The sequence below is a fragment of the Ambystoma mexicanum genome, chromosome 8 (genome assembly GCF_040938575.1).
Source record: "Ambystoma mexicanum isolate Mex_15411 chromosome 8, UKY_AmexF1_1, whole genome shotgun sequence".
Taxonomy (NCBI): Eukaryota; Metazoa; Chordata; class Amphibia; order Caudata; family Ambystomatidae; genus Ambystoma; species Ambystoma mexicanum.
Window position 1 is genome coordinate 748551088 of NC_090929.1, and position 26497 is coordinate 748577584.

Genomic DNA, 26497 nt, shown 5'->3' on the forward strand with positions numbered 1-26497 from the left:
CAGATGCTGGGACAGCCTGCCTCCTACAGGTGTCTTGTGATGCAAGTCCTCAAAGTGGTTGTGTGGCGGTTGCTGCAGCCGCTGATGGCAAAGAGGCTGGAGCTGGCTTTGCACGTGTTGCTCGTCCACCGCGAGTGGCCTTACCCTGGCCCCTTTGACTGGCCATTCCTCTCGCCTTTCCATATGAGAAGTAGTAACGATAGGATCGTCCCCTCCAAGATTGACCTGGCGCACGAAAAGGCTGAGGTTGCCTAATAGCAGCCCCCAAAGACTTGGCAGCTGCTTTTGAGGTCTGCAACTTATCAGGGCTCTCGTCAGCCTTGCTTCCAAAAAGGTGAGACCCGTCAAAGGACATGTTCAGAAGGCGGTTCTGTACGTCTGGTGTGAAACCGGACTTCCATAACCACGCAAATCTGCGCATTACTGTGCTAGTGCCCATGGACCTGCTCACACTATCTAGTGTCCAATCCAGATTCAAGGGATTCCTGCATGACCTCCTTCCCATCTCTAACGATGGCTAGGAATACTTTCCTTTCGTCCCCTTCTGGTATGTGCTCCGACGCCATTGCAATGCACTCCCACAGAGTGTACGAAAACTTTGCCAAGGCACCTGTGGAGTTGGCTGATTTTAACACCATACTCCCAGATGAAAATACTTTCCGTGCCCAGCCATCCACACGCTTATCAACCCTGTCCGGAGGGATAGAAGGGTACGCCAGTTTGTTAGAAGCTGTGGCTGACTGTAGGACCAAACTCTCGGGAGTGGGATGTTTAGACAGATAGCCGCGGTCGCTACTGGCAGGGCGGTATTTATTCACTGGCGGAATAGAATCTGGAGTCTCCCAATTTTTGCCCATCCTATTTTGCAAGGCTACGTGAAAGGGTATTATTGGGTCTTCAGTAGGACCATGTTCCAATATGTCTGTCAAATCATCTTGGATGAGTTGGGTTGTTGGTCTGGTCCATCCTAAGTGATTTACCACCTTCGTCATTAGCTGACGGTATGATGGACTGGCATGCCCTCCTGGTTCTGGCCTACCAAAAGTCATTTTCAAGAGATGTATCAATGCCACTTGCATTGTGTAGTGATTCAACCAGATCCCTCATCCTGCTTTCTTCTGAAATCAGACATTCTGGGACATTTGGGGTGCCATATTCCAGCCCAAAGGGTACACTCTACTCATCAGATTTCCCCTGTTCCTCAAAGATGGAGGACAGGGACATTAAGAATTCCTTCCTAGGAAGTGGTTTGAAAACCTTTTCTGGGAGAGGTGGAGGAGGAGTATTAATGGGTCCTGAAGGCATTACAGGTCTTGCAGCCTTCTCTTTCCTTTTTTCTGGCTGACTTGGCCAAACTGGAGCCTTTGGTGCCGAGGGCTTCGGAGTCGATGTCAACAAAGGCGTTGACGTAATACCAGTTGTCGACGGCACCGGCTTCGAGGGCGTCGAGGCGCTCTTCGAAGACTTGCCCTTCGAGGTGCATTCGGTCTCTGACGGCATCGGTGACCTTGAGCTGTCGACTCGACTCTAGCGGCTTTTCTCGCTCGGTGTACTAGAAGGTTCTCTAGCCTTCCTCTTTCGATCACCCGGGCTCGAGGGCGCGCGAATGTCGGAGCGATGACGGTCCCGGCCGGCTTACGAAGAAGGCACGGACCAAGGCTTTGCTTTCTCGAACACCTCCATCATTTTGACCCGGAATGCTTCCCATTCTTCGGATGATGAATGTTTAGTGGGTCATTTCATCCTTTTTGGGGATTCTTCCGAGGACGAGGTGGAGGGGGACCTGTGGTGTCGTTTCTTCAATTTTTTTGTCGAAGACGACGAGCGATGGGAATCACTTCACGACCTGGATCGATGCCTTTTGTGTTGAGGAGACTTCGCACGGGACTTCGACCCGACACTAGAGGCTTTACGACCTACCTATAGTTTTCCCCTCCTTTCTCGCAAGGCCTTGCCCGCCATCGCCCGACACTTCGTACAGGCCTCCATGTCGTAGCCTTCTCCGAGGCACCACAAACACTCTCGGTGCGGGTCTGTGATAGACATTTTTGAAATGCACGATCTCGGGGTCGTCTCCCTAGAAAGTCGCAGATTGTTTCGTGTTTCATTGGACGTTGCTGCCCAATATGCTCGCAATTATAATACGAGACCGCCATACACGTATCCCTTTCAATGCACGATCTCGGGGTCGTCTCCCTAGAAAGTCGCGGATTGTTTCGTGTTTCATTGGCCGTTGCTGCGCAATATGCTCGCAATTATAATACGAGACCGCCATACACGTATCCCTTTATCTACTTGTAGTTCATTTTGGTTTGCATTATGCACATTCAATTTCTCCATTAGATCCCCTGCAATGATTTACTTACGGCCATTTTCACTTTCAAGATGGCTGATACCGGACTCTTCGGTGTAATCGATAGACTGACTAGTCTATATCACACACAAACACGGGTGTTGCGCAGCGACGGCCAACGAAACAGGAAACAATCCGCAACTTTCTAGGGAGACGTGAACACACACTAACGTTCTGATATTCAGGTAACTCTTCGTGTTACTGTCATAGCGTAGATCGAGTTGATTTAACATTGCTCAAATCAGCTACAGTTCATTCGCATAACTGTATGATTAAAGCAGAGTTATTTCTCGCCCTTAGTTAACCACGGACGGTGCCGCCAGGTTACTGTAGTACACTGTGTGTTCAGACAGCAACGCGCATGAATTTACTAACCTCGAACATACGCGGTGCATCTAATCATCATTAAGCAAGACGAGAACGAAATATACACCAAGCCTTTAATTCTAATACGGAAAAGTCAGAACAACTGACCTTAAGGTACTCACCTTTTACCAATTACGCCATATATTTATGAATGACTACTGACATTAATTCGTAGTTATATCAGAGCATTCTCCATCTTCTACCATAGTTACCATTGCATTTAAGATGAAGTCAAGGGATCATAGAAGCGTTCCATGAATCTGTGATTGACTAGATTGTGAATGACTTAATCGATTAGGTGAGTCACAAGTTATGCCACCTATAAACTATTAACTAGGCAGAGAGGCAGCGATCTATGAGCGGGACCCAGCGCCTTCTTTTAAGCTACTGGCGTACCGCTCACCGGGTATCCACGGGGACATCACTCAGTCTGTTCTGACATCTTACGACCTCGAACCCTTCCCTGGAGGCTATTCGACTGGAGACTTGGCCTGAAACACAGGATTGGTAGAGTTTAACTCCCTATTGTCTGTGTGCTTGAACCCCTTCTTCCCCGTGGTCCAACCCTTCCCTTTGATCCACAGTTCACCTTGTTTTCTTGGATAGTGTGCTCTCCGTCCTGCTTTCAGCGCAGTGGCGCGTTGATTGATGCAGGCTCGTTGCTGCCTAGTTACTTCACTGGCAAGAGTCCGACAGGTAAGTATAATGAGTCTTTTGAACAGTTCTCTAACTTTGTTCCTTTCCTTCCTTAGATGATGGCCGGCATCCGGGGATGGCAGCGTGCTGCTGATATGAGTAGCGCTGAAGGTGAGTGAGAGCGCGATGCGCGATGCACCCCTTTCGTATTTGCATTGAACTGAGTTCTTTTTCTGTGTCTTTTAGGTGCCGCAACGTTTTCAGCGTGGATGCCGGTTATGAAGAACAAATGCGGTGGGTGAGTGCGGTATGCAGCGCCTCTAGATGTTTGCACGCTAACCTGGAGTGTCTTTTCCCTTTTGCAGATGGATGAGAAGTTCCGGAGACAGAGTTCCCCCCAGAGCGGCTGGGATTCAGGTAAGCGTTTGAAGCTCATACAGTATTTAAAAATAAGCGAAGATTTGCAGAATGCTTACTAATGCCTTTTGTCTGTTTGTTTCCCTTTTCCTTAGGAAGCGGCGTGCCGGGATGGGAATGGCACCGCCGAACAGATGCCCGCAGAACAGAAGGAGCGATGAATGTTGGGCAGAAGCGCCGCAAGGTAAGGCTGTTTCTAACGGTGTTCTTGCAGGAGCTGAGCGCAGAAGAAAGATGCAGGCCTACTGGAGACCGATCCGAACATGGTGAGTGTCACGCTGCAGGTGCAGAAAATGCAAAGCATGTTTCAAAGCCTGGATGTGGCTTAAACAGTCTCTGGATATCCCAGGTGTCTCTGGGCTGAACCACACCCAAAAGACAAGACCGCACATGCAGTTCTGGGAACCGAAATATGTGGGGGCATCCATCTTGTCCCCATCAATGCACTACAAGTCCAATCCCCAATGTTATCCTATGGGAGAGAGCGAGTCTGGTGCCACAAGCGCCAAGTCTGACTCCAAGTGGGTCTTTGGAGGGATGGAGAGGCCCTTGAGGGCCATGTAGGTGATTGTGGCCTGGCTCCAGCCTGACATCTTCGAGGGCTGGGGACATGAGGGGCAGGAATCATGACACTGGTCCCGTGATAGATCGTGATTCAACAAGAGGTAAAATGAAAGGCGCAGATCTCTTACACATCTTTTTTCTGTTAATATCAGGATCTGAACATCCTTTACAGAGTGAAACTATGAACTTTGACTAGGAGTACTGATTGCAGTTTCAGGTTAGTTATATACAAGCTTCAGTTTTTCATCTCAGCTTTTTACAGTAGTTAACAAGCTTTAGAACCCCTCCAAGCACCCCAGAAGCAAGGAAAGTCCATCTCGACAGCCAGGAACCGCAGTGTTGCTATTTGCGGTAGATGAGAGGAGCACAAACACTGAACAGCCACTTGTTTGAAAATTGCCGGCTGAGAGCATTGACTGTCCCATTGCAGTGCAGGAGTCCCCAGATGTCCTCCCTCTTGTCCCCACGACTGGAGGCCCAGGAAAAGTGAGATCTGCATAGGAACAGAAATCATCTGCTGCACTTGTTCTTCTTCAACCCAAAGGTACTGTAAAGTCTGAGCAAACTTACCTCTTGTTTTAGAGTTGCTTGCATCTTCTACCCCTCAGGTCTAACAGCTTGTGCCCCTACATTGATTCTTCTTTTCCTTCAAAGACTTCCAAAACATTGTGCAAAGACATTTCTTCCTTACCTGCAAAGAAGTGCTTCAGCTCATATAGACGTTTGCCCATTGACTTTGGCTTAGCCTGTTCCACCGAATAACTCTTATTGGGGGATCTAAAAGTATTTTCCTGCTTAAGAATATTTGTGATGTCTTGTGTGGTCTAATAACCTTTTCCTTTGACCTATTCCTAAGCTATTCTAAATGCAACCGTGATATATTAACGTCCCCAGCACCCTAGCAACTGAAATCACCTGTGGGTGTAGGTTGTGTGTTACGCAGAATTGCATGCATTGCCCTTTGGGACCACTACACACAATTAGGACTACAGGCATTAGCCAAACCAAAATTTGGTATAACTCTGTACCACACAGTGTCTGGCAGCGAGCTGAGCAGCAAGGCTTATCTCAAGAGTTAATGTGAGCAGTACAAGCAATTACACAGAGGACTTTCAATCACAGTGGTTCAAGTAGACACTTACACTCAAGGTTTCTTGGTTAAACACTTATTAATGTATTGCACAATCATTTAGAAAACATTTCACTAGAAGGAGGCAACTTAATATTATATACCAATACACTTCAATACTAAACTCTAAGATTGTGAGACAGTTTGAGCTCCCTTGAAATAGGAGCCAAATGGCAGTTCTGTTTCTTAGAAGTGAGCAAAAGGGACAAGGTAAGTAGAATAGATCACATATACTTGTTAGACAGTGCAAATAGTTGTTTACCAGAAGAGTTCAATTCAAGTCAATAGGCCAGGCCAAAGTCAATGGGCTAGTGTTCTGGATAGGAAAGAGCAGTTGTAACGGTAAAGTCTCTGCAAAAGGTCTCAGAAGTAGTTTAGGCGAAAAAGAATCATATGTCGGGTCACAAGCAGATCAGGCCTGCAAGTTGGGAAAGTTTCACAAACTTTCACCGCGAGAGTGGCATTTGCTCAATTAGGTTGGAACAGTACCTTAGTATGAAGATACATATGCAGCGTAAGTAGTTGGTTCCTGGCAGTTCCTGCAGATCTCACTGTTCCTGAGCCTCAGTCTTGGGGACGAGGGAGGACGTCGGGGGACTCCTGCACTGCACAGGATTGTCGAAAAAGCAAACAAGACGGAGTCACTTCAGTTCCAGTAGCTGTAGATTCAAGCACACAAGCTGGTGTCCCTCTCCCTGGTTAATCCTAACCAGCCTTGAGAATGGTATTCCAGGTGGCTTATGAGTTGATTGGTCCCACCAACTCAAAGGAAGACGTCATCCTTGAAGGGGCTTCTCTATCGAGATGGCAATTCAGACCTGCAGCAGGGCTTCACCGGGCAAACCGATGGTCCAGAAGTTGCAGCAGCCGCCTTCTTCCAGCTCTTCTTCGGTTCTTTCGTTCCAATAGTCGACTCTGCTTTCCAGTCCAAGAGACTTACCTTTTAAACAGTTCTCTCCTTTTCATTCCAGCCTAGCTGTCACTCACCCAGCAGGGTGTCTGTCCTTGCCGGACAGTCAGCCAGCCAATCACACCGGAGTGCATTTGGGTCTCCTAGGAGATTAAGCACAGGGAGATTCGGGCACCTCCCTCACTTCCTGCCCACCCCAGACACTCAGACGCCTGAGGCGGTCTTCAGTCCTGAAGCCCACCAAAGGCATATTAACAAAGGGACCAAACCTGGTTTGTCGCGCAGAGACAAACTCTAGAAGGACCTTTCCAAAAAGAAATGGAGAAAAAAGAAGACCGGGACCCGTTTAAACAAAGGGGCTTAAGGCGCCATCTTGAAAAACATGGCTCCCATGATTTTTAGCTACCGGTGTTCGCAGTCGGGAAAAATCATGGTAGTTTGTTGTAAAACCACTGCCACCAGGCTTTTCAATAGGAAAGGATAGCAATTGATTGCTACATGAGTGTTTAGACACAGGGGATGCTATGTAACCCCTCCAGCACTCTATAGGAAGATGGTGTGTTCTGGGTCTAAGAATTTAAAAAGACTAGTAAAGTCAATTTAACCTGACATTCTCTGGGGAACAGTAGTTCACCACAGAGAAGGTATTTAAACATTTGGGAAGTCTAAAAGACATCCCTGCGTCACTGCACTGAAGGTGCTGTGTAACACATGGAAACATGAAGCCTATGGAGTTATCTAAAACTCCATAATCAAAGAACACAAGTGTATAACACACATCAAAATACATGAGAGTGGGGAAAAAGGGCTCACACTCTTTCCAGGTAAAAGAATCAAGTCCTCAAAATCCAGAAAAGTTGCTGGGGGTCTCTAAGGTGAAGGGAATTAGCACATTTATGAGAATTCTCCCTAACATTGTGTCTGTGGGCCATCCCAAAAGGGTACTTACTGATTTAGAAACGAGTGAGTATTTTTGGAGTGCATTGGTGTGTTGCTTTATGTTGCTCCCTTCTGAAGAAGGCTTATTCCAACTGACTGATAAATTAATAATTATTTATTCAATAAACATTGTGTGTAAGAGTTTACTTGAATACTAGTCACTGAATCTCTGTAACTCCACTACAGCTCACATTGACCCCTCTTGAGATAAGCCTGGCTGCTCAACACGCTACCAACCTGTGTAGTACAGACTTATACCAACGGTTGGGTTCCTATTGCCAGGAGGTCAGGGTTGTTGTAGTGCACCCAAAGGGTACTTCATACAATTTTGCCTAACACTAAGGCATCCAAAAGGCCCACCAAGCTTGCACGAGGCCCTGTCCGAATGTGCCCCATAAATGACAGCCATCCTTAAGTGCAACAATATGACTGTTCAAATTCTTGTCAGTGTTCAATCTGAAGTGCCTAGAAGGGTACTGTTAGGAAATTATCTGAAGACCCTGGGTGTAGTCTCTGGCACAACCCCCCCAGAAAGGAAGGGAGGCAACCTTAAGAGACCTTCCCACTGAGACAAAAGAGAAATCCAGTATCACTCCAGTGAAGAAAAGCCTGTCGCCCAAATCTTCCAACAAGAAGAAAGACCACAGAGAAATCCAGAGTCGCCAAAGGAAAGAAGGGCCTCAAGCCCAAACCTTCCTCAAACAAAAGTGTTTCCGTTAAATAAATGCTCCAGGTCACCCCAGTGACCCCAACTCCAGCAGAGGCTGAGTTGGTGGAAAGATAAAATCACCTGAAAACCCATCTACTGGTGAAACCGATGTGGAGGATATTCTCCCCTGCATACAGGATCTGGATCCTAGGGACCTTCCTTTGCTGCAGACTTTACATGCAGAAGGTGGACCCTCAAGCGCATTCTTTAGCAGGGGACAGAGAAAATGTGCCCCTCTCCTGAAGGTCTGCTTCAGCAGGCAGCTTCTCAGTTTAAGGGCAAGAGTCAGGGAAGCAGACGCTACTGGGAGGATGCACTCCTCAACAGTGAGCATATGGGTCTACTCCAGCGGACCTCAGAAGACTAGTGGTACCCTAAAATGTAACAGGTCTACAATTATCCCATGAAGTCCCTCTGGCTGGTCATTTGGGTACAACAAGGACCAAAAGAGACTTGCACTGTATTTCTAATGGCCCATTCATTTTTATTCCTAAAACAGAATATTCTGCGTTTCTATAAGTGGTTCTACATCGCTTTGAATTTCAGTCCTCTACCTTATACATTTTACACTGTGGTTTACTCATTATTGCATTGGTTTTCTCTTGTGCTTACTAGCTTTGAAATAGTTTTACCCATCTGAAAATGTATCTTTGCCTTGTGTATGAATCAAATAAATAACTTTATATATAGCTCCCAGTATACAAGTGTTTCTTTTGGCCTATATATATTCCAAGTTCTCTGTACTTACCTACAGCTCACATCTCCCTCCTAAAATAAGCCTGGCTGCTCCGCCACACTAGCAAAACCATGAGTGGTACAGGCCTATAATAGAGGTTGGAGCACTGTACACCTTGGGGGCAGTTTTATAAAGTCCTACCACAGGTGGACTGTAGAAAAACTTCCAAACAGTTGGTAGTGTAAATAAACTGTTTGAAACTAGCCTTGACCAAAAGAAGATATTGCTCCTAAACTAGTACAAGCAAGCACATGAGATTAAGAAACATTTCCTTATCTTTTTTGATTCTCGTTTGAGTTGACACACAATGCAATGAAGATCAGAAAATATTGGGGCACCTGGAAACCAAAGATACACACATGTACTATTGGATTCTGCTCTGAACACACCTAAACAAAAAGAATCAAATAGCGTTTAGTTTGGCCAGGAGTCAGACAGGATTTGCATAATTTATACCCAATCACAAGGTGCATCAACACAGAGCTAGGAACCAGTGTGCAAAGGTTTCCACAGTGATCAAAACAAATCTCCCGATTGGTGCAAAACGGAAGGGTAAAAACTGTCAAAAGACCTAGTGAGAAGCAAGAGAGAGACAAAAAACCATGTCCAGCACGCAAGGGGAAGTAGTAAGGCTGGGCATGTGGCTGGTACAATGGGGGGCATTGGAGGGGTTAAATCCGCTTTTGGGCCCACAACTTTGTTCTCCAGGCAAGTTCTCCATCCCTTTTTCAGAAAGAAGGCTCAGGGATGGAGAACAGGCCGAAAACTACACTACCCAAGCAAGCTGTGTTGTCATTGCACATGCGTGAGCCGCCCTCACGAGTCAGCGCTCGCAATTCCTGACTTCGGAGGCAGAGGACATGTTTCCCAGGGCTCTGGCAGGCACGCCTACGTGGGGCACAAACTGCCGCCTGATTTTCACAGGACCCGCGTTCACAAGCAAGATATGTCCTTTAATGTTATTACCGCAAGCGCAAGTTGGGAACAGTTGAAGCAATTGAAGTTGCATGCATGCCGAATACGCGGCTAGGACCGCATATGAAGCAGAGAGTTCCGAATAGGGGACAGATGTGAAACGGTTACGCATGAGACCCGCATGGCTTGCATGCAGCATTAACCAATACTTGCATGCTTGATTGGGACAAAATACATACGCTCGAGGTGAAAGCAACCATGAGGGACATGATTGCCAAGCCGAGATCACGTGATTACGTTCAGTAGACTAACGCATTCCTGAGAGCACTGAAGCTTAAAACGCTGCCGCTGCACATACCCATTTCTGTTTTGGTATTTTCCAGCGGTCTTGCAGAACTCTCAGAATATTTTCTTGGACTAGCCAGGAGTCTGTGGGACAGACAAGAAAACCGCAGCTAAGTGCCTTTCTCGTTTCTTCTCATTGAGAGGTCCTTGATGGGAAGCTCTGCATGGTTTAAATTCAGGGGAGGTTTATTCTGCATGAAGTGTAATGCAGGGTGCACCTGTAGTCTATGCCCATTTATGGTGCAGAATTCATGCACAGCATGTTTAAGGCAACTGGTTGAGTACCAAGCAATAGCTCAGTATCAAAAGGCATGTTAGGGCCGCCAGCCCACAGTGTCCTAGTTTAGAAACTACAGTACAAAGGCTTACATCCATTACTAGCACAAGGTGTGCATGAGAGTAAGGGCAGAGCAAAGCATCACTCGGGAGCCAAGGAGCATGTTACCCTAAATCCCCCTTCCCATCATATACTATTCCCAAACCCCTCTTTCCGGTTACCCTGAGACCCTCTACCCATCCAATCAAATGACCCTAAACCTCTACCCCGGTGGGTTGCGGTGGCCTGTGGTAATTGCCATTCCCAGGTGCTAAGACCCAAAGGGGAGGTAGGAGTTTGTGCTGCCTCTGCGCCAGTCAAGATTGGGACTACAGGCCTGACAGCTGGGGAAGGAAAGCCAGTGGGGTGGAAAGAGAGGCGGGACTGTTGCATTTCATACTGCAGCACAGAAATGCTCCATTCTGCCAAGCATGTTCATAATACCCCGCAAGTGTTGAGGAAGCCAGACAGATTGTAGGAGAACAAACGTTTTTATGGAAAGAACAATGAAGGGAAATAGATATGCATAAGAAAAAAAACACCTCAATGGGCATCTTCAGGGATCCAAAGCACTTTGTGAATAAGATTAACAGTCCTAGATTATTTGGTCAAGCAGAATAAAAGGTTTTACCATATCATCCATTTCCTCCTCTTTGCTGTATCGTGCATAATCCTTTCGCAAGGTCCTCATAAGAATCATTGAAACTAAACCCACAAGGAAAATGACCATCATGAAGGAGTTGAAGATGGAAAACCAGTGTATCTAAAAGGAAGAAAAATGATCTTAAATTAAGTCAACAATTAAGCCATGCACAAAACTACATTCAATTTAAAAAAAAAGAGGAAACAACGCTTTCCGTGTACTGGCACTGAAGTCAATTATGCTGTTACAAACAGCCCACAACATTTTTAACTGATTCGACCATATAATACAAATTCTCAAATGTTTACTTTGCATCGCAAACTAAGAACTTAAATTATCTGAGTGAAAGGTCAAACTCTCATGCACTAGGAAGGTGCCCTCCTGACCACAGTCAAGCCAGCGTCATTGTTAAGTAATGTTCGGTAGGCCTTATTTTTAGGATTTAACAAAACTGCTCCTCTGTTCTCAGCACAGACACGAACGCTGTGCAGGGCTGGTCGCCATCCTAGAAGCACAGCTTCACTGAAGGTAAAAAAGAGACACTGCTTAACCCCTGCATTTAAAACATTCCGTTACACTGTTCACCCTCCTGGTTGGGCAAGACCGGGCCAGGACCATTAAAGAAGAAGGGAAGGGGTTAAAAGAAGTTACAGGAAGGTGTGGGATGTTTGGGTGCGGTCAGATTAGGTTGAGGGCCAAGAGACCAGCAGGAGAAAGGACAATGGTGGATTGTGGAGGCGACCTTTGGAGCAGATGCGGCATTGGTTAGTGAGTACCAGTAGTACTGCGTTGTGAGTGAGCGCGAAAGAGCGGCACGTGTGTTTAGGAGAAGAGTAGGGAGCGAATGTTAAGTAATTGTAAGTGAAAGGAGGGTGTTTGAGTAGAAAGGTGAGTGAGGTAGTTGTAGTGTGGAATAAGCAGGTTACTCACCGTAGTGACCACCTCCCTCCTAGTCCATAGTCCCCTTTCCTCCATACTTATGGGACATTCCTCCGTCCTGTGGGACGGGACCGGAGCATCAACATTTTGCAAAAATGTTAGTCCTTCCTCTTTTACGCGGGGTACTGCATGAGGCCGTAACCCCGCCCTTTTTAGCTCCGCCCAGCGCATCGCCCATCAGTCCATTTCTATCGCCAGGTCAAAAACCTTTAAGCAATAATAGAGAAGACTTATTAGAGGGTACAGCAGGCAGGCGTATGGAGGAAAGGGACTATGGACTAGGAGTAGGTGGTCACTACGGCGAGTAACCTGGTTGTACGCCTACGTCCTGTTCCTCCATACTTCTCAGAGATTCCCCAAGCACTCCTCACAGGAACTACGGGTGGATGGAAAACACCTTACTGAAAAAGGTTCTTCAGCACAGCCTGGCCAAACTGAGCGTCGGATCTGGAGCTCAGGTCCAGACAATAGTGTTTACAAAAAGCAAATGGGGAGGCCCATGTAGCCGCTTTTGCGATGGTCTCCCAGGGGACATATTTCTGAAAGGCAACTGCAGCTGCCTTGCCCCGCACCAGGTGTGCATGAATTCCGTTAGGAGGCTGCAGACCTTGGACAGTGTAAGACTCCATAATACAGGCAGCGATCCATCTGGAGATAGACGCCTTAGAGGCCCGTCTACCTTGTGGATTGCCAAAGGTAACCAATAGTTGAGAAGAGCTCCTAAATTCAGATGTTCTGTCCAGATAGAACTTAAGAGCCCTTCTAACATCCAAACAATGCAAAACCCTTTCCGTTTCTGAAGCTGGGTTTGGAAAGAAGACAGGCAGGGAGATGGACTGATTCAGATGGAAATCAGAGACCACCTTTGGCAGGAAAGAAGGATTTGTCCGTAGGACCACCTTATCCTTGTGGAAAACCAAGAAGGGATACTCCACCGACAGAGCTTGGAACTCACTCACTCGCCTTGCTGAAGTAACGGCAACCAAAAAAAGACACCTTCCACGAAAGGTGCACCATGGCCATTGGTTCGAACGGCTTATGGCACAACGCCATAAGGACCACATTCAGATCCCACGTCGGGTGCGGCTTGCGAACCAGAGAGTAAAGACACGTCTAACCCGCAAAGTCTCTTAATCACTGGATTTGACAGTGAATAACAGCACTGGTCCGTGGATAGATCGGCAGCTACCGCCGAAAGATAAGATCTGCATGACAGAACATGAATGCCCGATTCTGCTAGGTGAGAAACGAAGGACAGCACCGTGTCAATCGTAGTCACGCTGGGGTCCAGCTGTTTGTCTAAGCACCAATGACAGAACCAAAGCCATTTGCTTCTATACCGGAACCTTGTCGAGGGCTTCCTGGCTGACTGGATAATGCGCATGTTGTCAGCAGACAGATTGAGATGCTCTAAAGACCTGAACTCAGGCACCATGCCGCCAAGCTGAATGATTGTGGGGAGGGGTGCCACAGCTGTCGATCCCTCTGGTGAAGCAGATCGGGAATCACCGGTAGCCTGATCGGTGCACACATCGACAGGTGTTGAAGTTCCGAGAGCAAGAACCTGGCCGGCCACCACAGGGTTACGAGCAGAAGAGAACAGTTCACCGTGTTCCTCAGCTTGCAAATCGTCCAATGAATCAGAGGCAGGAAAGCATAGGCCCTCATGTTGTGCCAAGGAATCTCAAGAGCGTCCCCCAGAGAGGAGGCTCCCAGACCATTTCTGGAGGCATACAGAGGAAGTTTCTCGTTTGCCGATGTTGCGAAGAGGTCCACTTCTGGATTGCCCCAGCACAAGAATATACATGAGACGATCTCCGCCTTCAATACCCACTCGTAGCGGACCATTGTCCGCCGACTGAGGGCATCTGCTGTGACGTTCATCTGGCCCGGGATGTGTACTGCTACCAGCCAGACACCATGACGAAGCGCCCACTCCCAAATCTGGATTGTCAGATCCACAAGAGGAGACTTGGTGCCCCCCTGCTTGTTGATTTAATACATTGACACCACATTGTCCGTGCAGACACGGACCACTTTGTTGGCAATGACCGGCCTGAACGCCTTGAGCGCTAGGAAAAATCACCAGAAGCTGCAGATGATTTATGTGAAGGAGCTTGTTTTGGGGCAACAAAAGGTTCGAGACCTGAAGAGGATCCAACGTCGCACCCCACCCCAGAAGGAAGGAGTCCGTCGTGACCGTCACCATCGGAGCGTGGTCTTGAAACCCTGCACCCACCGGCAGGTTGGTGCGAGACAACCACCACCCCCGGTCCACTCTCATGGAAAACGGAATCAACATCATCTTGGGAGTCCGGATCCACAGCCTGACGCCAAGAACTCTGAAGAGCCATTTGTGTCCGCCTCATCTTGAGTCGAGGAAGAGCCAATACGCACAAGGCCATGAGGTCCAGAAGCCTCGAACCACCAGGCCGACATGCTCTCCGACTGCGCAAACATCTGACACATGGCCAACAGATCTGTCATTCTGTCCCCGGTGAGGTAAACTCTGCAGTCGATCGTGATCCAGCGAAAACCCAGGAAAAGCAAGTCCTGGGAAACTGTCATGGAAGATTTCCGCCAGTTCACCGACAGCCCAAGGTGGAACAGGAGCTGGAGGAGAGACTGAAGATTGCAGGCGGCTTTCAGCAGGCAAGGGCTGCGTAACAGCCAATGGTCCAAATATGGATACACATGGATACCCTGCAAACAAAGGTAAGCTGCAATCACCAACATCATCTTCGTAAAGACACGCAGTGCCGAGCTGAGGCCAAAAGGAAGCACTCTGAACTGGAAATGCTGCTCTCCCACAGAGAAACACAGGTATCTCCGGTGTGGATTCCAGATTAGAATATGCATACACATCCTGAAGGTCCACCACGCTGAGCCAATAGCCCTTCTGTAAAGAGGACTTTATCTGACCAGGCGTGATCATCTTGAACTTCTCTTGGGGTAGGAAAAAAATGGTGCGCAGTCCAGCCTGGTTGGATTTGGGCACCGTAAACAGTCAGGAGTAGAAGCCCTCCCCTCGTTCCCCTTGGGGGAACGGGTTCCACTGCCCTGAGATCCAGTAACTTCTGAATCTCGACCCTGAGGGAGGGCGACCCCGACTGCTGGAAAGGAGGATTGATGGGTTGGGTAGGGGTAAGGGGTAAGCAGAAGCCTACCTGAGCGACTGACAAGACCCACCGGTCCTCAGTGATAGTCTGCCACGCCTCCCAATGAGACTCAATGCGTCCTCCCACCGGGGTCTTGTGCGAGCGCAGAGAACCCTCATTTAGCTGTTTTTTCGGTGGCGGCACCACCTGAACCTGAGGAGGAGGCTGAAGATCGAGAGAAAAACCGACTCTGTTGCTGAATCCGGTGGGAATTTCCCAAAGGGGTATCAACTCTGCGGGATTTTCTATCTAGAAAACCCCTGAAACCAGAGGGGGCCCGGTCTGTGACAACCGTCTGTCCTAAAAGGTGGTTTTACCGGGACAGACAAGGACTTGGAGGTCTGGGTGCTATCCTTCATTTTGGTCAGCTCCACATCACAAAGCTCCACATCTGTTGAGGACTGAAAGAGTTCCTTGCCGTCAAACGGCAGGTCCAAAACCTTGTCCTGCACCTCGTTAGAGAACTAGATGGCGTGCAGCCAAGCCTGGCGAGAAGTATCCACTCCAAGCATAAGGCCCCGGGCCCAAGTGTCGACATGATGCGCGACAGCCTCCAGCAGATCCTGAACCAGGACCCTGGCATCCGACAATCCCGCCTTGAAGTCCACAAGCTTTTCAGTGGGGATGAACTCCTCAAACTCCGACAGACCTTTCCACATTTTCATATTCGCCCCTGCTAACACCAGTTCTGCACTAGCTTGATGCAATTGCAGGGCTGAGTTAGCAAAAATCTTCCTCCCAAGGGAGTCGAGAAGCTTATCCTCTTTGCCCGGGACCTGCATAGCCGTCGTAGAAGAGGATGCCGCAGGCCTGGATTGCAAAGTTGCCGTAGCCACTACAGTGGAGGAGAGTGGCGGACATGACGCTACGGCCACCTCTTCCGAAGAATGAAGCCTGTAGCGTGCGTCAATTTTCTTGTTGAAGAATAGTCCAGAGTGTGGTTTCTCCCAGACTCTACGGACCTCGGCCAAAACGTCCTTCTGCAAGAACAAGCCGGTACGCTCCGAAGGAGACAAGGTGAACGCCCCCGAAAGCATGCCCTCCTGCGGAGCGAGTGCCTCGGGTACTGGAACATCCAACAGACACATGTCCAGCACCCGGTCGTGAAAGGCCCTGATGGAGCGGGGCTGGTCTTCGCTGTCCTGATCGCCCTGAGCGTCGTCCGACAGGGCCGGATCAAGCTGAACCACATCGGGCACCACAACAACCTTACCCACTGGGGACAATGGAGGCAAGGGTGGAAGAGTAGGGGGAGGCCTCGCAGGTAAAGGCGGCGTCGGCACCACCAGAGACACAGGTGGAACCAACGGCGCAGGCGGGCATATCTCCCTAAACAAGCCTCGAAAGTACTCCTTCATGGGGTCAGAACGCATACGTTTTTGAACCTTGCCGAGAAAGGCATCCTCCGCCAATGATTTTGGGGCGGCCGGAGGAGGGCTCTCATGAGGGAAGTAATTCCAGGGAAGGCAGGGGAGAGGTTTGCCAAGAAGGCACATCCCCAGAGACAAAAAGGTCCCACTCACTCCAGGATAAAAATAAAAAGTCCTAAAGTCCAGCAAAAGAGCTGGGGATCTCTAAGGATGAAGGGAATTAGCACATATATGAGAATTCTCCCTTACAGGGATTAACTGCCCATGTAAGGAAAGAGGAGAGTAAGGAAGGAGCCAGGTTTGCTAACAGGAGCTTTCTCCTCGAGGACGCCCTCCACGAAGTCAGAGTCAGGGGCGGCTTCGTGCGTAGCGATCTTAAAATGGTTGGCTGCTCTTTTTAGGAGGGAGTTAAACTGCATTTGGTCGTCAACTGGCGACAAATCTCTTGGGAGAAAAGTAGTGTGGCATCCGGTGTGTGCCACAAGCCCTGGTAGTCGTCCTGGTCCCAATCTGGATCCTGACAGACAGGGTCTTGGTCATAAAAGTAAAAAAACCCATAAGAAACATGACCAGGTCCTCAGGGGTCATACCCAAAGATATCTATGTGGTGTTTCTGTGGTTTCTCCTAAGAGGAAAACTGGGCACCAAGGGAAGGGCATTTCTGGGATTTAGAGTGGATGGGGCAGGAGTCCACTTCTCTATTCCTCTTCAAGATATTATCATACTGGCCTGAAAAGTTGATGAACTCAGCCATACACTCTTCAAACCTTTCCCTGGTCCATTCAGAGAAAAAGAGGGGGCTTCCCTGGAGTTACCGGCAGTCGAAATAGTTGCCAAAAGCTTCTTGCAGAGCTTTAGAAGCATTATCGACCGCCTAGAGGATTTCAGCGCCTCTGTAGGCGGCCGACGACGCTACTGCCTCTTTTGCCGTCCCAGCGCCTTTGGGAGGCAACACATCGGTGGTGGAAGTTTGATGGGAACCACCCATTTCAGAAGACATTTTGTGCCCATTTGCATGCCGCATTGGAGTAGAGGGCGCCGAACTACGAGGATCGGAAGGCTCCGCCGAAGACTGACAGGCCTACGGCGTTGAGACCTTCGACGATCCCGTCGAAGAAGCCTTGTGGGTTGCGTTTATGGACACGTGGTGTGTGGGGCCCTTGTCGCCGGGGTGTAACTTCCTTATAGAAGTGCCGGCGGCATGCCAGTCCGCCCGAGGGCGGACTCATGGGAGCGCGTAGGCTCCTCGGAAATGTTGATGGCTTTCCAACCGGAACCCATGGCTGCCGATTGATTCCTCGTCCGAAGCGAGGGCGCATGCGGGGGAAAGATTCTCGGCCTGCATAGCGAAGGAGGCCCACCACTTATTCAACCTGTCTTTCAGCATTTTAGGCCAAAAGAGTTTACAGGCCTTATACCAGCACTCGTCGTGGTCGCGAGGAAGACGCCCGTTATATTTACGATGGGTGTCTCACCGGGGACATTTGCTGTTACAGGACAAGCAGAATTTAAAGGGAGTCCTTTCCATAGCAGAGGTGAGCGGCAGCCAGACCAAGAGCAAAGGAAGAGGGGTGAAAGAAATACATTCTCAAAGAGAAGAAGAAAACAAGGCCCCACTCTCCCTACTGTAAAGGCCGGGCCTGAAGGCTAAGACCATGCAGTCAACAGTCGCCAAGCAGGCAGGGATGGAGGCATCAGCGAGCAAGAATTCCACAAAACAGCCGTCGAGGTGATGGTGGAAGATTACATAAACCACTGTATGCAGCGGGATTAGATAAGCAATATAAAACTCTTACGAGCTCTGCATAAGCAACCAATTAGGACCTCGACACGCGAGGGATTTTGGGTACACTACACTTCACGTTAAAGATAGTGTTACAGTCATGCCCATGTTGACATCCCTTTCGATCGTCAAAAAAAAGATGCAATACTCTGCGATTACCACTAGATGTTGGACAATAATCACAGCATTTGACTAAGCAGATCCACACGCATCAGAAAAACATTTGTTTTGTGGCAGGTTTGGCTTTTTAACAATCACCTGCATTGGTGCCACTATCATAGAATGTTCCAGAATATATTACATTAGTTTGTGAGTGGAGACCTTGGTTCTTAGACTACCAAAGAAATACAGTTTCCCAAACACTCATTTTCAAATACCAAGGTGTGCTCGAACACATCAGCTACAAGAAACCGTCTTTTGGGAAGTACATACCCGGTGTTGAAAAAAGGATGGGTCGAGATACTTGTCAAATCTATCTTCAAACTTGACATCTGATTTTTTCCATTTCACCTAAAAAAAAAAAAAGTTATTAAAAACTCAGTTCTTCACAATCAAAATATGTGCAAGGAATAATAGCAATATGATTCTGTTCATTAAAAAAAAAAAAAAAAAAAACAACAGTAACTAAAAGGCAAACATTACAGAAAACAAGCGAGAGCAGATATGAAGAATAATCATTAGTTCAACTTTATTTTATTTATCCTAGTTTTGATTCTGTAATGCAGTTTATCCTTGCTCTTACCTCCAAAGATCTGCCAGTCATCACCTTTCAGTATCCCTTACAATACATGGCTCCCCACCCTCAATACATTTTAGGAGATGTTGCTATTAAGTACAGCCACACACTCTTCAGCTACTGCACCAATGCCCCTAGCAACTGAGCACCCCAGGGGTGGTCACTCAGAAAATCACGGGCACATGAGTTTGAATGTCCAAATCCAGCCATAGCCAGTGTATGGGTACAATGCCTACTAACACTCTTCTGTGGCTGGGAATGTGGAGTTGTGGCCAAGAACTACCTCGCCCCTGACCCCCAAGGCCAGTTTCTAGTGTGGTGGGGTAGTGTACACCTAACATTCTTACTTACTGTCAAAATGGATTTCGGTAATCTGCCCCCTGGCCATCTTATTCTGGTGAACAGGGAAAAGCACCATCTGCCAATATTGTGACTGAGCAGCAAGGCTTAGTCTTGGAGTTTGGTAATGGAGAAGGCTTCAATTAAGCACACACAGAGCACTCGTAATTCAAGTTAGGAAGAATGTATAAAAAATACAGTCCTATTATTCAGGCCTTAGCCAACTCTTATTAATCATAAAACACAGGTAAGTAAATCACTAAATATACACTACTAATATATGGTCATTCACTTTGGGGTGCTCTGGCTATAGAGCACCTACATCTTACTTTTTAACACAGGAAGATCAGAATGAGGACACTAGTGTTTAATATTTAGTTCTCAAATTAGTGTAGCAGTGAAAGAAAAGACATAATAATAGGTAAACATAAAAGGAGAACACATCCTTATAAAAAAAGTAATCCCTATACTAAAAAAGTCCTTTTCTTGTAAGACGTGATTGGACCTGCTGTCCTTAAAGTCAAGTCCATATTAAACTCTGTGCAGAGAGCTAGGCATCTATTAGGTAGGCTGGGTAAGTGTTGGCAAAAGCCAACAGATAGTTTGGAATTGTCTTAACATTTAAGAACAAAGGAAACAGTTCTTAGGAGGTCCTTGCCCAGTCCCACCACATTAGTTGAAGCCCGGGTGGGGGCTGTGGACAAGGGGGGCTTGAATCTTTGACCAGAACTCCCCTGATCATGGCCAGGCAAGGGTTAAGGAGGGTTAGGAATTTTCGTCCGTAAAACCCTATGATGTGAGGAGTTGAAACAGGTAGGTTAACTGTTAGGAAAGATCATTTACTGCACCTTTCCTCCCAAACCTTTCGCTTTATTTTAGATGCTGTCTTGTACTTTTTACAGTGCAGTGAGGCCTTAAGCTTCACTACATTGTCCTTTGCTCATCTGTTATGGGGAAACAGACATGTCCTACAGGGTGTCAGTACTGGGAAACATGGTTTCCCTTAGTCTTGCGACTGTGTTTCTACTTTTAGTAAGTTATCATCACTTGTGTTAACTTATTGTACAATGCATCTTACAATGCAGAACACTTTTTGTTTTGCCCTAGAATAACACTTAGAGGATTTTTGGTTACTCTAGGTGTGCTAAAAGGATATGCTCGTGGCAGCAGTGACCTTTTCCCATTTTCTGGGACTTTTCATTTTAGCCTTACCACGTTTGTCTACTAACCGACTACTGGTCAAACATGGCCACACCACGAGATATTGTCTTTGTCCTTTTACCATCTTCTTCAGCCTTCTTCCTGGCCTGTGAGACCAGGAAAATCCTTATAAGGACTTACAGTGCCCGGGAAAGCAGAAGCTTTTGGTGGGCTACTGGGGTGCTGTGTGTTTGTTAGCAGGATGTGGGCCAATCCACAAACTAGTTTCAGTGAGTGAATGTTCTGCATGAGTTTTCCCCACCGGTGGTCCTGAGTGGACCACTACTGGGGGGGGGGGTGTGTGTGTATGGGCTAGTCCTGCTATTGGCTAGAGGAGTGGCAGCCCTGTAAGGGATCATTTTCAATTTAGTGCTATTCCTCCAACCTTAGAGATCCCCAGCTCTTTGCTGAACTTGGGACTTTGTACTTTTAATTATGTGTTTTCTGTGTTTGTTTATTTTGGTTGTGGAGTCTGACCAACTCCATGGGCATCATCTTTTACATTGTGTCACACAGCACCTTCAGTGCAGTGGCACAGGGAAGTCTTTCAGATTTCCCCAGGTTTAAATACCTTCTCTTGGATAAACTACTGTTTCCAAGAGCAGTGAAGTGAAATTGACTTTGCTTACACTTGTAACTTTCTAGACCCAGGGCACACTATCTTACAATAGGGTGCTGGAGGGGTTACTTTAGTATCCCCTTTGTCTAGATTCTCGTGTAACATTTTTGTGTTACCCTTTCCTCGATGAATGGCTGGTGGCAGTGGTTTACTTTGAACTACTGTAGTGTGCATTTACCATAGGCTGCGTTTGCAGCTGCAGTAAAGCACCCAAGAGTGCCATTTGTGTCAAAATGGCCCCGGTCATCTTTTTTCACCATTTATTTGTGGAAAGGTCCTTCTTGAGATGTACTCTGCGCACCAAACCAGGTTTGGCCCCTTTGTTCGTTTTGTCTTTGGCGGGATTCACGAGTGAAGCCTGCCTCTAGCTCCAGGGTGTCTGGAGTGGGCAGGAAGCAGGGGAGGTGTCCGAAACTCCCTGTGCTTAGTCTCCTAGGAGACAGGTATGCACTCTTCTGGCTTGCTGTCCAGCAAGGACAGCCACCCTGCTGGGTGACTGACAGGTAGGCTGGAATGAATGGGAAAAAGCTGCCTAAAAGGCGAGGCTTTTTGGCTTGGAAGGCAGAGTCGACCACTGGATGAAGGAATCTAAAGAAGAACTTGAAGACAACGCCTGCTGCAACCCCTGGAACGTTGGTTTGCCTGGTGAAGCCCTGCTGCTGTGCTGAAACTCCGAATTCGTATTGACAGAGAAACCCCTGCAAGGACGACTTCTCCCCTTGAGTTGGTGGGACCAATCAACTCCAGAGTAAGCCACCAGGACATCATCGCTGAGCTGGCTGAAATTCCACTGCAGTTGCTGCTGAATCCGAATAGCCAGGGAGAGGAACACCAGATTGTGTGTGTTGCTTTTAAGCTGGCCAAGAGCTCCAGGAAGATCATCCGGACTCCCAGGAAGCAGGCCAGACCAAGCCTGAGCCACCTCAACAGAGTGCTGGATCCCAGATGCAAGGAAAGCCCATCTCGACAGCCAGGAACCACAGTGTTGCTATTTGCGGTAGACGCGAGGACCTGAAACACCAAAGTGCCACTTGTTTGAAGATTGTCGGTTGCTATTGGTGACCGCCCCATTGCAGTGCAGGAGCCCCCAGACGTCCTCCCTCTTGTCCCCATGACTGAGGCCCAGGAACACCAGTATCTGCAGAGCTGCACAGGAACTGAAGTAATCTGCTGCACTGTTTCTTCAACCTAAAGGTAATGTACAGTCTAAGAGCACTTACCTCTTGTTGTGTAATTGCACTTGTTCTCGTTTGGCGAGACCTGTTGTGGTTGCTCTGTAGAGTTGCCGATAGCTGCTTTACCTCACAAGTCTAAACAGCTTGTGGCCCTGCTTTGAATTCTTCATTTTCTACAAAGATTTCTAAAGCATTGTGCAAGACTTCTACTTACCTGCAAGAAGGGCTTCAGCTCACCTAGACTTTTGCCCAATAAACTTTGGCGTAGCCTGGCTCCCTGAATGACTCTACTGCCCTCTGAAATTGTGTTGTGTCCTCCTTCCAGGAAGGGGTTAACTAACTTTGCATTGGGGGTTATCAAAAGTACTTACCTGCTTCTGAATATTTGTGCGATGTCTTTTTCTGTTCCAATAACCTTTTTCTTTGCCAAACTCTAAGTCCGATTCTAAATGCAAACAGTGGTATATTAATGTGCACAGTGTCCTAGTTACTAAAGTCCCCTGAGGGTCTAGGAAGTGTCTGTGTGCCATCCCAAAAGGGTACTTTCTGGTTTAGGCATATTAAGAGTGTGGATTTTGGAGTGTATTTGTGTGTTACTATTATATTGCCCCCTTCTGAAGAAGGCTTACTCTAACTGACTGTTAAATTAATAATTGTTTAATCAAGAACCCTTGTGTATAACAGTTTATTTGAATACTTGTCACTGTGAATCTCTGTGCAACTCCCCTACAGCTCACATTGACCCCCTATTGAGATATGCCTGGTTGCTCACACTACCAACCTGTGTACTACAGACTTAAACCAAAGGTTGGGTTCCTATTGCCAGGAGGTCAGGGTTGTTGAAATGCACCCAAAGGGTACTGCATACAATCTTGCCTAACAAGCTTGTACCTGGATTTTAAGACAGGAAGAGAACCCCTGCACCCATTTGTCAGAGATCCTGGAGAAACCTGAAGGAGCCAAGACTTCTATCCAGCTGCGAGACCTGTGAAGAAATGGTAGACCCGTCGGAAGGAGGCCTGGCTACCAACTTCTGTTGCTGTCCTGCAGGAGCCATGTCTCGCTGAATATCTTTAGCAGTCCTGTGAAGGAGCTGCGACCCTGGGAAGGGCAGGGAACACCCATTCCTGACATCTGCCCGGTACCCTGAAAAGAAGAGCCTTCGGAAGTGTCCCGGGACCGTCCTGTAGCTGTTCAGCTCAGAGTTTGGGATACCCTGCTGCCGACGTCACCGTTCTGAGTTTCAACCAGGAACTTGGGGTATCCTCAACATGCCCTAAAAGACTCACCTATGCAAAATTCCAGCATCCTAGCATCAAGGGGACCCAAGATAGGCAGGAAAGTCTGACTGCAGCGGTTGAGACCCTTTGCGTCACTGTGCTGCAGTGACAACTGCCGAAATGGTTTACCTGATCAAAGTCCGGTCCAGAGAGGGGTCCTGCATAGAGTTTTGCTGCATTCTTCATTCAAGGGTCCTGAAAAACACCAACCGGAGATCAGCTCGAACCTGCAAACCATGCAAATCAAGGACTGCGGCCAACAGCGGGAAAAGAAACCTCAGACCATCTTCCTTTGTCCTGACAAGTCCTGGGAAGAATCGTAGTATGAAGATAAGTTAGTGATTCTTACCTACCCCTAAACTCCTATTCTAAGTCTATGGGCTTATAATAAACTTTATTCTAACAATATTGGCTTTGCCATTGCTTGTACAAGACGTCTGAAAATTGGGGCTACTTCTGTTAGCTAGTGTAACTTGAACTCTGACAATTAGTACCCTGCACTGGACCCCAGAACCCATGCCTGCATTTTTTCCTACCTCAAAGCAGCTGCTGAACTTTACCTGAACTATTGGGCAAAAGGCCCCAGATAACCTAGTGCTGGAATTTTTGAGTTAGGGATCATCCTCTGTGGACCTATAAGTGCATAATATAACCTTACCTTTCCAAGAGTTTGTGATGTGTATTATGCCATCTGATAAATGTATGTATGTAATCTATTTTGCTATTGTTGTGTGCTAACCCTACTTGCCAGTAGTCATTTTTCTATGGTGTGTTTGGCCAATAAATAATAATTGTATTTGTATACATCCTGTCCAAGTGTAATCTGTGATTCCCATTGTGTGAACTCATTGTGGAACCTTTACAAGCTCACCACCTCTGAAGAATGTAGCCTTGAACACCTGTCACTGTTACCTTAACTGGTTTGGCTACAGCTCCCCAGAGTTGTCCCCCTCATAATATAGGTTGGCTTTATATACATCTGTCCACCAGGCCAAAGTATAGAAAATCAGTCCTAACATTAACTCACACCCTGAACTGTGATCACTTCTGTTTCCATAAGTGGAGGACAAGAGTAGCTGATGAAAAGGTCCCTTTCGGTTTTGGAATTTAGTTCCGGCGAGTCAGCGATTCCGTCCTATGGAGAAACAATTCCTGGTACTGGGCGATCATGTGTTAGGGAGAATTCTCATTTCTGTGCTGATTCCCTTCAACCTTAGAGACCCTGCAGCTCTTTTGCTGGACTTTAGGACTTTTTGATTTTAACCTTGGAGTGTGAGAGACCCTTTTCTCAGTCTCTCATGTATTTTGTGTAACAGAAGGCTAAGTAATTACAAAAGTTATTCCTGACGCTGAATCCCTAGCACAAAGTTAAATGACCCTACATGTAAAAAATCTCGTATCGATTGTTGGCCCTAGTGAGTGCTGCTGAGCCGACTACAAAAGATGTTGAGATCCTGACCCTATCCTCTCTATAACACTTTCCTAGTGTCTACAAGTGCACACAAAATGGAGGTCGGTATTTTGTTTTTAATCTTTCCGCCCCCACAGCGCGTCTTATCGTTAAAACAACAAAGGTCATCAATGACAGTTAGTCACTAGAGGAATTTAAAAAACACTCTATTTCCTCACCACTATGCTATAGTGGAGATAGAGTATGTAGTGATAACTTCAACAATTTCTTTTTGCAACCCCTTTCTCTATATAGAAGGGTATTGGAGTCTGGGTTATCAACCAGTACTCTTAAACCAACAGTCAACCGGTTTCAGCGGGATTCTTGGGTGGCCGCTTTCTTCAGGACGAATACTTTTCTAATTTTAGTATTCTCAAAATGTCTTCAATGTTTTGAAGAGTTTAGGGGTGTCTTCCGTTGTCCAGAATGGGTATAATGGAAAAATCCCTGGTCCTATAAGGACAAAGACAAGAAAAAACAAGTGGGACCGTTGTCAGTCTCGAAGTACTTTTAAAACCTTTTAAAACTATAGGCTAGGTGGTGTTTTCCTTACCTCTGTCGAGGTACTAGATCGTGAATTAGTCCTGATCTCTGTCTTCGACTTTGTTCGGGGAGGAAGGTGCTAAATCCTCTCTTCTCTCCCGGATTGTTCTCACTAGAATGAGAACATCGGTATCGGATCATGATATGACCCTTATCCTACTCTCTCATGTAACATTTTTATGTTACCCTCACTACGTTAACTGGCTGGCGGTAGTGGTTTAACTTTTCCTACCATTGAGCTATTCTACCGCAGGCTGAACCTCAGCTGCAGTACAGCACCCATGGGTGACCATTTCGTCTTTTTATTTTGCCATTTGCGGTTTGTGAGGTCTTTCTTGGGTTTTACTTTCTTCGTCGAAACAGACCATCCCTTTCTTTGTCTTGCCCTAGGCAGGGTTCAGCCCTGAAACCCGCCTCTGGCTCCAGTGTGTCTGGAAGGACAGGATGTGAGGGAGGGTCCCGAAACTCCAGTCCTTTTTCTCTAGGAATGCCTGAATGCAACCAGTCTTGATTGGCTGGCTGGCTGTCCTTTATGGACAGCCACCCGCTGTTTGACAGACTAGGCTATGCATGAATGGGAGAAACATGCTTAAGATGAGGGTTTTTGGGACCTGGGGCAGAGCTGACCACTGGGAGAAACACCAGATGAAGAAACTGTGAACGAAGCTTGCTGCATCCTCCTGGACCTTTGAATGGCCCAGTGAAGCCCTGCTGCTGTGCTGAAACTCCTTTTTCAATTCAACAGAGAAGCTCTGGAAGGGACGACTTCTCCCCTTGGGTTAGTGGGACCAACTAACCCTGAGACGAACTCCACTGGACTATCTTGCCCGACTGGCTGTACTTCTCTGCTGCTGTAAGAACCGAATGCCTGGGGTTGAGCAATCCGTAGTCGAGTGAAACGTCTGTTGCAGTAACAAATCCAGCTAG

The 26497-nt window shown here is 47.4% G+C and overlaps 1 protein-coding gene across 1 annotated transcript in view; it reads right to left on the reverse strand.

Annotated features, from left to right (window-relative positions):
- Window positions 1-26497, reverse strand: part of TM9SF3 (transmembrane 9 superfamily member 3) — a 620447-nt gene that overhangs the window by 436878 nt on the left and 157072 nt on the right. Inside the window, exons 5-6 of the mRNA XM_069610571.1 lie at window positions 18661-18738; window positions 10967-11098 (exon numbers count right to left, since the gene is read on the reverse strand). Coding sequence (XP_069466672.1) covers window positions 10967-11098; window positions 18661-18738 — 210 coding nt within the window. The remainder of the gene's footprint in view (window positions 1-10966; window positions 11099-18660; window positions 18739-26497) is intronic.